Source organism: Macrobrachium rosenbergii, chromosome 47, assembly GCF_040412425.1.
Source record: "Macrobrachium rosenbergii isolate ZJJX-2024 chromosome 47, ASM4041242v1, whole genome shotgun sequence".
NCBI classification, from domain to species: Eukaryota; Metazoa; Arthropoda; class Malacostraca; order Decapoda; family Palaemonidae; genus Macrobrachium; species Macrobrachium rosenbergii.
In genome coordinates, this window is record NC_089787.1 from 24,068,983 (window position 1) to 24,082,558 (window position 13,576).

The following is a 13,576-nucleotide window of genomic DNA, read 5'->3' on the forward strand; positions in this document are numbered from 1 at the left end:
TTCTTCCCTTTTACGAATAGGATTTCTGGTCTGGGTCCCATCCCTACGCGGCTCTCCCCGAAAAAAACATACCAGTTTATGAATACATTTGAGTACTTGAAGTATTTGAATGAATGAATTGTGCTTATAATCCAGCCAACGGATGAAGTCGACACGAGAATAGCTATAGATGGACGCTAGCTATTCGATCCAAGATGTAAATCTCATGTAGTAACTAGTAAGCTTCAGAGCCTTTAAATTTGCCGAGCCAAGTTTATACAATATATAAGCTCCCACTCGATATCGGGAAGACTGAAAATTTCAAGTCGCTCAAGAAAAAATTATATACTTTTCTTTTTACGGAGTGCTATGACAGTGTGGCTTTGGTTATTAATGGGAAGCACGCCCTATAGTAAAAAAAAATCTCAGAATGTGTCTGCATTATTATGACATTGATAAACTGAGTTTGAGTGTCTCGCAGGGAGCTTTCAGTGGAGTGGGACGCTAGAAAAAAAACATTCAAATATAAACAGCATAGGCTTTACACAGGACGAAGGTCAGTGTTCACATAAGAGTCGTTTTAACCTCACAACTTTCGTATTCCCTGCACCAAAGACCCAGATACCAGTCACCCACTAAAACCTGCCAACCAAGACCTAATGAAGAGGTCTTGCCTTTACCGCTGAATTTTCCTTGCCAGTTTGTGCTGATAATGGCTTTTCTTTTATGATACGAACGCTTCTGCCCAGTGACTTCTTCTTGTAACATTCTCATGTGAAGTAAGAGGAAATATTGAAACAAAATTTGACACGAAAAGAACGTACAATGTTTAAGTTATTGCATCTTTTTAGCTATTCTGTAAGTCAAAATTAATTCTGACTTTCTATAAAGAAATTATACGAGATACAGAGCGTACAGAATGACAAAAAGTAAAAGTAAAGACGATCGAAAGCAACAAACACGTACTAGATTAGGAGGTGCATGTATCTACAAATCATTCCGTTTAGATATTGTCAGACCATTAGTGACTTGGCCACAGTAGCCTGTCTATATGATAACATGTTCAAGTGCTTGTATCTTCAACGTTTCCATGTACTGTATGTGAATTTTTCATATTTTCCTCGGGACTGTATTGTCCTGTTTCACTAATTTCACTATATGAACCCTCTACAAGATGTTCACCAATAATTGGAGGTGGGTTCCTGGCCGTCTTAGCTAATTCCATTACTGGATGGAAAACTGATTCTTCGTCATACATTCTGGACACCCTGCTACGTTCCCCCTCTGTTAATTCTGCCATTAGCTTTTTCTAGATCCATGTCTAAGTATCTTTACACAGTGAAATAATTATTCCTCTCACCCATTCCTTCAGGTCTTTTCCCTCATCCAGGCATACCTTACACGCACTGGTCAACCGCTGAAATTGCAATATCACCACCATGACGTAGCATCTCACTTGCCACCATTTCTGTTTAACCTCACCTCAGATCCTTGAGGTTTCTTATTTTATACACTGTTCATTTCATTTGCTAGAAAGCAACTCGTTTAATTCTGAACTGCGATGTGCAAGATGACATTTAGGGCAGTTGACCGCCCAACAGCTAGGCCTACTGACTGGTTACACTACTCATCAGGTTTTAACGTATGCAGATTATTATTATTATTAACAAAAAGTTTAACTGACCACTAAACAGACACCGACTCATTTGGGACTTGCTTAGACCTCACTCAATTTATCACAAGTCCTTAAAAATTCATTGAATGGATAAATTGAAAATGTTGAAGATCAACAAAATTTCATTTGTTTCGAAAACAATACAAGTCGTTGGTCGAAAACTGGACATCCCCAAAAAGACATGCTTTGACTTTAGGCACTATTCAGAGCATGGGCCCTACTAGCTATGGGTTAAATGAGTGTAACTGATCCATAATCTTTGCAATTTACACAGATGACGGGTTTTAGTGATGGCTTCAGATAGGCCATAATACTGCTTTAAAGTGCTCTTTTCCAGTGCCAATTTTTCCTGACTTACACTCAATTGCTGCTCTGCATGTGTGAGAAATACTGCATGTCAGAATTTACCAAGCCAGTTGTTATCACCATTAAAATAATGGAATTTAGTTTACTCCACATCCTCTATCAGTGCTGTACTTTCATTCAAAAAAAAGTCACTAACACTACAGACTACGCTGGTCTACACAACAGAGCCATAAACACTTACACCCAGAATTGAAATTTTGAACAACCATGACTGCACAAGAATAAGTTGTGGCTGAAGAAGTATGTTGGGAGAGAAGTCACCAGTCGAAAAAGTACTCAATGCATTGGTGGCAAGATGAAGGCTCCAAAATATGACAGAGAAAGTTAGACAAAAGTGAGTAGTGATAATCAGTTTTGTTTCCAGTTCTGGAAAGGATGGGTTTTGCCATTTTGTACACTGTAATGCATCACCTCAAGAGGTTCCTATATTTTTTAAAGCTTTCGGGGTAAACAAGTGGATTTTTTTTGTGGCAATAGGGTATAAATCAGACTTCTCACTAAGAGAGACAGATTACAAGCCTGTGGAGTCTCAACTTACTAAGTACTACTGTACTTACTGTACGTATCTACAGGTCTTGCAATTTTGTTCCAGTACTTTTATGAATGTTCTGAACAATCGTACATAAGCACAACATGAAATGGAAAATAAAACTACTCTTATGTGCCCTTCCTCATATAATATTCTTAACATACAAGTTTAATTTAACAGTGTACTGTACAATCAATTCCCTAATACAATTCAATGCATGTTATCAAAAAACGATGAAAAAATCTACAAGTGACTGAAAACTCAGGAATATTCAAATGAATATATCTACAACAAAATTCACAAAATATAAATATTTATATATATATATATATACACATATATATATAATGGTAACAGGCTCATAAAACAAAGGACTGCAACCTCCGTTCCTCTCTGGAACACAAGTCTTAGAACACAAGTTCATTTATAAATACATAGAACATCACAACTGCATGTGTAATATATTTATAAATACATATATATATATATATATTACATATAAACACCTATATATATATATATATATATATATATATATATATATATATATATATATATATATATATATATATATATAGATATATATATATATATATATATATATATATATATATATATATATATATATATATATATATATATATATATATATATATATATATATATATATATATATATACATATATATATATATATATATATATATATATATATATATATATATATATATATATATATATATATATATATATATATATATATATATATACGGACTCATAGACGCATTCCAAAGGAGGAAAAGGGAGAAGAAACCTAAACGTCAGAACGTCAAACAAAACGTAAAAGATGTATTACTGACTGTACATGCATACCCACACATATGTATAAATACATACTATACACACAATTAACTGGAGACAGATGTCAAGCAACAAAGTAAAAAAATTACTAAACTGTATGCATACATACTCACACATATGTACTGTATATATACATGCACATACATACACATTATCATTGATATATATTATATATATATATATATACTTGCACACTTCCAAGCATATACATACAAGGACCGCCATTTATATATGTGCTGTATATGCTAGCGTGTGTGTACTTTATACACAGTACATACACATGACATACAGCATCACACCCTCTCTTCAATGTACATCCTGAACTAAATTTTTCTGTCTAACCCGCATGGTATTCGAACCCTCAAACTTGAGGTGACCCAGTCCAATGTCCTTCAGTAAATAACTAGACTACAAGTCCCTCTGAGAACGAAGTCGTCTTCCTTTGTAACATACCAAGGCATAGATATCTGTCCTAATAAAAGAATGCTGTTGCTATCATGCCTAACGCAGCACAGACGTGCTCTAATGCACTGTAATAAAGCCCAGGAGGATAGGTGAATACACAGAGTACAGCATTTAGACACTTTTACAGAGGTTGATTCAGTCATGTCAAGCTGGATCTGGATAAGAAATAAAGGGCAAAATACTGCCTAACCTAAAAGGAAACAGGAGACATCCCAGTATCAAAAACACACACTTGCCTTAGGTATGATGGGAAACTTGAGAAAATGTCTTGGACTGAGGGCTTAAATAACAACCAGGTCAGCTGAAACCTTTAACTCTGGAAATCCACTGAAGTGGGGGTTTGATACCATATTTATGTTGATATATATATTCTTAAAATATATATAAACAATATATACACAGATCATCCCATTCCTTATCGAGGTATAGTGTATTGCACATCAGTTAATACTGAATGCCTCTACTTGCAATCCTTCTCTGACTGGACAATTCACTGTTCATTTCATTTCTATGATGGTTATGCAAACTCTCATAAAGGTTCTTTGCTACAAACAAGGCATCCAAACATTTAGTAGAGGTGCCCTCTGCAGAGTGGTATAAGTACTTTAACTACCTGCAGCAGCGACACAGCACAGCACAGAAATGCAGAAACCAAGTTTGAACACAGAAAGTACCATCCTGCCATTTCAAGCACGAACAACACGAAAAGAGGGTAGCAGAAAAAACTGGCATAAATGCAAAAAGCCTCATGACCTCTATTTTCAAGGAGTTCAAAAAGAAAGGCAGACAAAATAACAAGGAACTGAAAGGGATCTTAGCTGTCGGCAAATCACCATCAAATATTACTCACAAAACCCGTCTGCATTTCAGCAATAAACATTTAACAAATTTTTTCAATTTACTTCTCATAATTTTTCTTACTGTGTCTTCAACTGAAAAAACTTTCTCCCGAACAACTTACGTCACATTTGTGCTAGGCACTTGAAGAAATGGTTATGTTCATCCATATCATGGGCCTTTATGTAGTGTTCTTTTGCAATGTTTTCAGACTGGTAGTTGTTATAAAAAAAAGTTTAACCAGATTACTGGGCAAAATAATCTTAGCTCTCTTAGGTCTGATATCATGCAGTCACAACTGCATGGCATTTCTAAATAAACATGGAAAAAAATTAACAAGGAGATTCCATTAACAAGGAGATTCCAAAACCAATGGTGCATAATTTGTGAACAGAAATGCAACAGACAAAAAAGTTACCATCTAAGCTAAAAGAAAATTATATTTTTGTATGCAGTTTTATTTGCAAGGACTATTTTATTCAAATGTTTTCTCGAGTCAACGTTTCTTCAGACTTTTTTCTTTATCAAACTCAACTTCCCAGCATAGAAGATCAAATTGGAATAATCCAAGCAGGATTTCTTAAAAGGTATAAACTAAAAACCACTAATAAACTACCACAATTCATATTACTGCATGGTTTTGGAGCATATGAAATTTCTAAAGTTATTCTAATTTGAAAACATTTTCAAAACTGTCTATCAGTTACGACCTACTGGGTTGGCATGTTGTCAAATTTAAATCTCAAAAAATCAGCTTTATATACATACTTCCATAAACAATTAGGCCAGCCCCATGACAGCTCACTATTTTAACTGTCACTTACATGGAAAATCAGCAGCTTAAGGTGGTTTCATTTCCACAGCTCTTGAATTTGCAATGTACCCAGGGCAATACAATTTAAAGCAACACCTCAACTCAACAGACCTGAACTAAGCGGACTTCTGTACTCATCGGCCACCACAGTATGGTGATTTTTTCTTTTGCTACCATTTTAGATGTGATACATGTTTAGATATTTCTCTCAAGTTGAATGTAAAGTGTATAGTACAGGTTGGTTAGGCTGGGATGCTTAGATATTTCTCTTAAATTGAATGTTAAGCGTAAAGTATAGGTTGGTTGAAGTTGGGAACTATGTGGAATTACTGTTAGCTGTAAAATACCTTGAAATTATTCAAGTGCAGGCTATAAACATATGGTCTTTGTTGGTTAATGGACTGTGTTACTAATTAGAAAGGGCAGACCCCCAAAAGATCTGTTAAGTTGAGGTGACTTATGTCAGAAATACAGCTTGTAGTAAATAACTTCAAATGCATTACATGTACCAAAGCCAAACAGGGCAGGAGGAATACAAATTAGAAAAACATGTAACATAAATCCCTAGACACTACTGTTCATGTTTATCAAGCAGCACTGCGAGAAAAAAAAGCAAGTTGTGTTTTTCATTCAATCATTCCCTTCAACTTTTCCGTTCTCCAGTTTTCACCTCTCATTGATGAGCGAATCCACCAGGAGAGCCTCTTCAGTATGTGACCAGGTGGTCTCGATAATGTCGTCGTCAAAGTTACTTTCGTGGACACCTTAACATTATCATTTTTGAGTAGTTCAACCAAACTACAGTAAAGACATTCGACTCTCATAGGGCTGGCCTGAGGGATTTGTCTTGAATAAAAAATGACAGTATAATTTTATATAATAAATTGCAGTATTTGATAGCTTATATAACTTGCAAATATAAAAATGCCTTTTCTGGCCAGATTCCCTCAACTGATTTTTTTCGAAATCTTGACATTCTTCAATGGTTGAAATCTGATCATTCACATTAAAACTGTCAACCTGTTAGTGCTGACCTGCTTTCTCTGCATACAGGAACTGAGTCGTGGGGGCTACCTATTATATATCCATGGGTGTGACCAATCTGAAAACTGGATAGAATTAAATTTTTTTTATAATTTGATCACTGTACTTTTTACTTGAGTCAAGTCATCTTTCTACACATCCACCTTCAAAATCTCCTTCAAGGCCCTGGAATCAACAATGGTCACAGACATAGGCACTTGATGTGAAGGCTCTATTCCCAACCTCAATCAAGGCTGATCATTTTTCCTTCTTAAATTTACAAGCTTTATGTCACTAAGGCTTTTGTAAGTTAATACTCTTACAGTTTGAATATGCGCATATAAACTTGTTTATCAGTTGCAACTCTGCCAACAGTAAATGATGCATATAAATTTTTATTCTATATAAATATAAGTGTACAAGATCTATGTTTGACAACTTAGTAATGTACAGTACTTTGTTATTAGTAATACCAAAGCGACAACTAGGTAAGCATTTCCCAAACAGTTTAGGGTTCAATTCTTCCCGATGTTCAGTTTTTAATGCAACTTTTACACTGGACACGGGCTTGCTGTCAACAGTTGCGCATACGCCGCTCTACCAGGCTAACTGAGGACACTGTGGTCTCGTCTTTCACATCACAACCCTGGTATGGGTGAGAATGCACAAGTGTGGTTCCAATCTTCCCATATACCATCTGACAAGATACATTTGAAATTTCAAATTGACTGAACTGGGTTTAAATGTGTTATTAACTGAACCTAGGGTCAAGTAGTTTAGTGTTCCAACTTGTTGGTAGTCCATTTTTCATTCCTTATACTCTGGACACTTATTTTCATTATAATCTTTCAAGTGAATTATTATTATTCAGAAGAAACCTATTCATAAGGAGCAAGCCCCCAGGGGTCACTGTCTTGAAATTCAAGCTTCCAAAGAATATTCAGTACTCCCTGGTAATCAATATTATTAAACAATTTAACAGGGCCACCAAGTCAAAATATTCAACTTGGATTGCGTTGGTACCACAGTTTGGACTTTAATAACAGAGTTACATATCCAAGAGACAGCCATCACTGCATTAGTAGCGAATGAAAATGTTTGGGACTTTCACAGAAGCTACAGTAAAAGCCCAATTTGAAACTGGGAATCTTCTAGTGCCTCGAAGTCTTACACTAAGAAAGCAAAAATACAATAATATTTTTTGTGGGGAAGCAAGGCGACATGAACTTGCTTTAGAAGTGAGTCGGAGGTGTCGGCTGTTGAAACATAACCTCACGAACAGCTGATGGTGGCACGTTGCTATGACCTGCGGTGCAAACTGGGTTTCCATCATCGACGACAGATTTGAGGAAGGATGTCCTCCTGTTTAACTTTGAGAAATTCCTTTGCATTTGACTGTTAAGCATGGTACAGACATCACAAATTGACTTGAATATATTAAAATAGAAACAACTGCAGGATGATAGTTAAAAAACTACTCTAGTTGGTAAAGTACCTCACTATCATCGCCTCCATTACTATGCGATGCAAAGGGTCTCCGTGAAATACTGCATGTCTTCAACATCTGCAAATCTCCAGCCTCTAGTATCCCTTTTCATGCAAGTTGGTCATGGTGTCACAACACACAGAACTTCTGTGATTTCCTTACAGCATCATTTCTTACTCAATTGTGACATCTGAATCACTGATGATATTATTATAGGTTTGCTATCCATATAAAACACTTTTATATTCTGTTATGTCATTATTTACATATATGTATACACAGATTTTACTAAAGTGAAAATCTTATTATTTTCTCATAAAAATTTCAAACATTTTGATTGTCCAATCATCTTCTGCCTGCCCATTGTTTGAATGAACTTTTTTTATCCTTTCACTAAGTCCAACTCAAGAGAACCTTCAATGGATATCACTGCCCCCCAAATACCTCAAAGATGTAACATCATTAACTCTTTGCCCCCCCTAATGTTATTTCCAGGCCATACTGTCCTCATTAGTTACACTTCCCTTGGCTTTATATTATCTTATATCATCTCACCTCTCTCAATATACTATACATAACATTATGTAAGCCTCGTAAATTCTGTGCTGTGCCGACTACAGCAGCATCACCTGCATGTCATCCAGTGTAAAGAAGAGAATGGAGACTGAAAATATTTCTTGCGCTTATGTGCTTCCAAAACTTGACATTTGTTGTTGAATATGTTTTGGACATTTGCCCCCGCAAAAACAAATCATATCTGCTAGTGTTATTGTGTAGTCTGAATTACTTGTGTATCATTCCTTTTGACACAGTCAATTCCATTCTCCAGCAGTGAGCTTCATCTATTTTAATTTGTTACTATCAAATTCATTATCACATATTCTGTATATTCTGCCATTTATTTTAGGGACGTCACATAATCACTAATAGGAATATCTACATGTGATCTTGTGACAGTAGTAAGATCTGTGACTTTTTCAATTGCTTTCATGCCTACAAGGACAGGAAATCAACACATTACAACATTTCCATCTTCATATCATTCGTGAAGTGAAAATTTTATTTGTTGTGCAAGGGTATTTAATTATAATTCTGAAATGCTTTGCTGAACTCCTAAAGACGCTGAAAATTACAGTGGGAAGTCCATATTCTGAAGGAAGAATTGGTGAAGAACTGTGACACCAAAGCTGATATCTCCAAGACCAAGATGGTTTGGGCCCAGCGACGAGAAAGGTTGTGGACCTGGTCAGAAAATTAGCGGATATGGAAGTAGCACAACGTCATATGAGGAAGCCCAGGAAATTATGGAAAAGTGGACTGATGGAGCTGCCCTAAAAAAAAAAAAAAAAAAACAAACATTCATGACGATAACCAACATCATCATCTGCATATTTAAGTGTGCAAAATTTCTACCATTTTTTTTCATACTGAAATCCATGAGGAGGCCAGAACAATCAAGGTGACCTCATACTTCCCTCTACCAACCGACTCCTTACTTTTAATTCATCACTTGACAAGAACTTCATCAACAGTAACTCTGTACTGACTTTGTTCATGGATAATTTCAATTAGCTTCGCAAGAAAAACACACAGCTGTTTCAGCCCTTGTTTTAACTGCTCTGTCCACTTAACTCTTCAACTTCTTGAATTCTGCCTTACTCAAATGCTCACCCCTAGCTAGTTAACAAGCTCCTCTGAGCATGAAATGTATAACTGTAGTTTGGTTAAATTACCTTGAAACATCATCCTGTAGATGATCCTTCTTATGAACCACCTCAGTTCAATAAAAGCTGCTTATAAAATAGTTTTCTTGGGCAACACACTCGTGAACAGTTTACAGTTCATACAAGGAGCTATCTCTCGAGTTTGGCTTTTGCTCCTTACGTCCCTGTGTCACAGCATTTTTCAAAGAATGCTTTATTTCTGTTAGTCTTCTGGGTTTGCTCTCTACAAAACTGGTAACATATTATGTCAGGTTTTCCTCTTTAGTATGTGTCAGTATCAAGCCTCTAATTACAAATGCTTAAACAAGCAGTCTTCCCACAAAAATGATTGGTTTACTAATGCTGTATTACTGTCTACATTATTGCACTTCATACGAAAAAGAAATTTACCACGTACGAACATATTCTTCAATTTTGGTTTGACGTAAGAATGTGCTCAGATACTGAGTAATATATGGAGTAATTTGTCAATCAACTAAAATTTTCCAGCTTTAAATCTCTACTGTTCTACTACTTATACCACAAAGCTCAACAGGAATGCAACATCATCGGAACTAAGGAAAATTGTGTACGTATATAAACTGTATATATTCATAAAATTTAACTTCTACTGAGCAAGGACTGCTTAACAAACATGCACTAAATTTCTCCTTAAAAAGGTGATGAACTAAAATGTTCAGCCAATATTATATTATGTCCTGGTTTTTATTATTCAGCTTTCCTGAAACATCTCAAAATATCCATGCACAAGAAAACAGTGAACAGCCCTATTTTATCCCTTCATCTTGTGAGTATTCTTAAAGTCCGGTTTATTTCTTTAAAAATAAATAATTCCAGAGATGCCAATGACTTGGCAGAGAAAACATCTGGATGGTAAAAAAAGAAGGGAAACATGCACGCACACACACCTGGCAGAAAAAACAATTTGGGAATAGTACATAGTGAAGGCATTACGCTTTTCTCCAACTTTCTAAAGCACATAGCCTGCCTCCAGTCAGAAGGTGGCGTTACAGACAATCACGTTGTTTTTTCTAAACCCTGTTGGATCTAGTTTTGTTTTTATGGTAGTTCAGGATAATCTCTCTACATGAATTTGGCATTCAAACGGTTTGTTTTGGAAAAAAAAAACCAATGGGGAACAATCCTTCAGCATTAAAGCTCAGACATAAACCAAGTTTCAAACGCTCGAGAATTGTAATGCTGGTAAGCAGGGCATAATCCAAAAATGAAATTTGACATACAGTACCGGGTATGATGTTTCTCTTCAAAACAAATATCAGGAGTGGCATAAATAAACTATGTCATCAATCAATTAAAGCGTTTGTGCATACAGTATTGCTGAACCATAATCATACTTTAAACCATAGGATTCTTGCTATACTTAAGATATGATTTTTATTTACAGTAAAATACAAGAATATACAAAGTGTACAGTAAATTATATACAATTTACAACAATAACATTACTTAACGTTACTTGAGCGCTTCTTACTTCACACTTAGTAAACTGGACATAAAAAAAAAAAGAAAATTAAAAGTGTAAGTCCCTTCGTCAAGAACTCCAAGTGGAAACCAAACAACCAAAATTTACCAAGCCTCGATTTAAAACATAAAAAATCAAGACACCGTTAGACTCTACATTTGGCTAATTTGCAATTTGCAATACATTTGCAATTAATACCCAACAACTTACAACCTACAGTGACAAAAATATCAACATATTTATCTGACAGTAATCAAAGCAAAGGATTCACTGTTCACTAGAAAGGAAAATTTGTGATGGGAAAAGGACGAAGCCTTGAATCGAATATACCTTTTTTTTAAGCTGAGAAACTAAAGGGATAGTGAACTAGAATTTGAAAGGGAAACAGAAATATTGACCACGAAAGGACTGTCAATTGACAATATGCTATGTACTTTTAAAAACCAGACTCATGAGGCATAAAAGCTGACAAAAAATTTTATCGAACTAAAATCATAAGTCATCAGCAGGAGTGAAAAGAAGGAGTACAGAATAAGAAACACTTCTACATTCATATGTAGACAGCTCACAGACTTCATTTAAAATAGCTACATGTAATATCACATTTGACATGAAGGATAAATAAATAGAATTATGCACTTTCATTAAACCAAAAATATATACCCTTACAGTGTGTATTGGCAATTAGATAATAATAGATAAATCTGCAGTCATTTAAAGCAGAACCTATATAATGAGTGACATCACCACTTTCATAGCACATTAACTGTGAAACCTAGGCATTTTATCAGTACTGCACAACTCTCCAGGAGATAAGAACACCAATTAAAACTCAAATATTGCACCACTAAAATTTCCATTCACTGCTGCTTCTCGTGAAAATGAAAAAGAAATATTTGAAATATTTTCACCGAAGTACTGTACAGTACTGCTGATGCAATTCTTAAAGCATATGCTATATGCTTACTGAGTTGTGCTTATTCATTACCAGCATTGAATTTTCAACTCATCAACAGACAGGAGACAATTTATGAAAAAAAAAAAAAAGTTCTCTTACCACTGACCATAAAAACCTGTTATAAATACGTTTAATGCCAACTCAAACAAAGGAATGATGCCTCGTGCATATATCATGTGCCTCAAAGGATGTCTCTGTGCCAAATCCACCTCTTGTTGGTATGGTCAAAGCCATGAGAGAGCCACTGCTGTTCCAGTAAGTGGTATCGGTCTTCACTCAGGTACAAAGGCTTCCCCCTTCTGTGGAAAAGTAAAATTACCTGTTATCTTGAGCACTAGATCTTGTAATAGCCTACTTCTAAGGAGGAGAAAAAGTTGATACAGTCCACTGCCTTTCGCTCTGTTCTTAACGATTCTTTTGAACAAGACCCCATTGTATATTGGAGTTTTTTCCAGTCATCAAATCGAGTCATCAAACTTCAACAATACCTGACACACTGGTTAAACTGGATAACAATCAAGAACTGAAACTGCACGCAATTTTCTTTAATCTGTAAGTTTCTTGGAATATTTAATTAATTACATCTGCATTTTTCTGAAATAATACACATCACAGTTGCTCATATAATTACCATAGTTCAGAAACAATTTAATGCTTACTTAATAATACATAAAGCTTTATACAATAAAATATCCTGTCTTGAGATTATGAACCTTCCAAAACATTTTTTCATAATACAGTCTTGCAATTGCCTAACTACACTGGCATAAGAGTATGATCATCCCAAGAAAATGTTTACTCATCCAAAATGTGCAAACGGACTGCTACGTTTATCAATTTGTAAAAGGACTGCCATCTACAAAAAAAAACCTTTTATCACAACATCAACCACACATATGGCTTATATTTGTGAGCTTGCCCCAAGGTTCAACAATCCGTCCCTCAGACAAAAGAAATAAGGTAGTCTCACAATGAATACCCCCATCTGGATCCTCCGGTATGCCTAAATCATCTTCCTCGTACCTCGTAAACCCATGGAGATGATCCAGTAAGGCCTTGGAGGTTGAGGTTTTCCAGAACATGTTTTCATACAAATCCTCAATCACATACAGGGAGTCTCTCATCCCAGCCCCATGCTACCTTATCATGAAATGTGAGGATATGATAGACACACACCTTAGGGTTCAAGTGTCTCATGTGTTGTATGAATGACTTAAGAGCTTCACCCTGTCAGACAGACTGTTAAGCCTGGAGAACAATTGGGGGCATGCATGTATGGCATATACACAATCGATGGGTTTGCATGAAAAAACTTTTGTTTTATAAATCACAGAAATGGGATTTTTTATGCTTATTAACGCACTAATAATTCTATTA

General features: G+C 35.4%; 1 protein-coding gene across 1 annotated transcript in view; it reads right to left on the minus strand.

Annotated features, from left to right (window-relative positions):
* Positions 1-11,139: 11,139 nt before the first annotated feature.
* The window catches only part of Ubr3 (Ubr3 ubiquitin ligase), a 183,316-nt gene continuing 180,879 nt past the window's right edge, over positions 11,140-13,576 (minus strand). The window contains 1 exon segment of the mRNA XM_067090268.1: positions 11,140-12,498. Within this exon segment, the coding sequence (XP_066946369.1) occupies positions 12,381-12,498 (118 nt within the window). The 3' untranslated portion in view covers positions 11,140-12,380.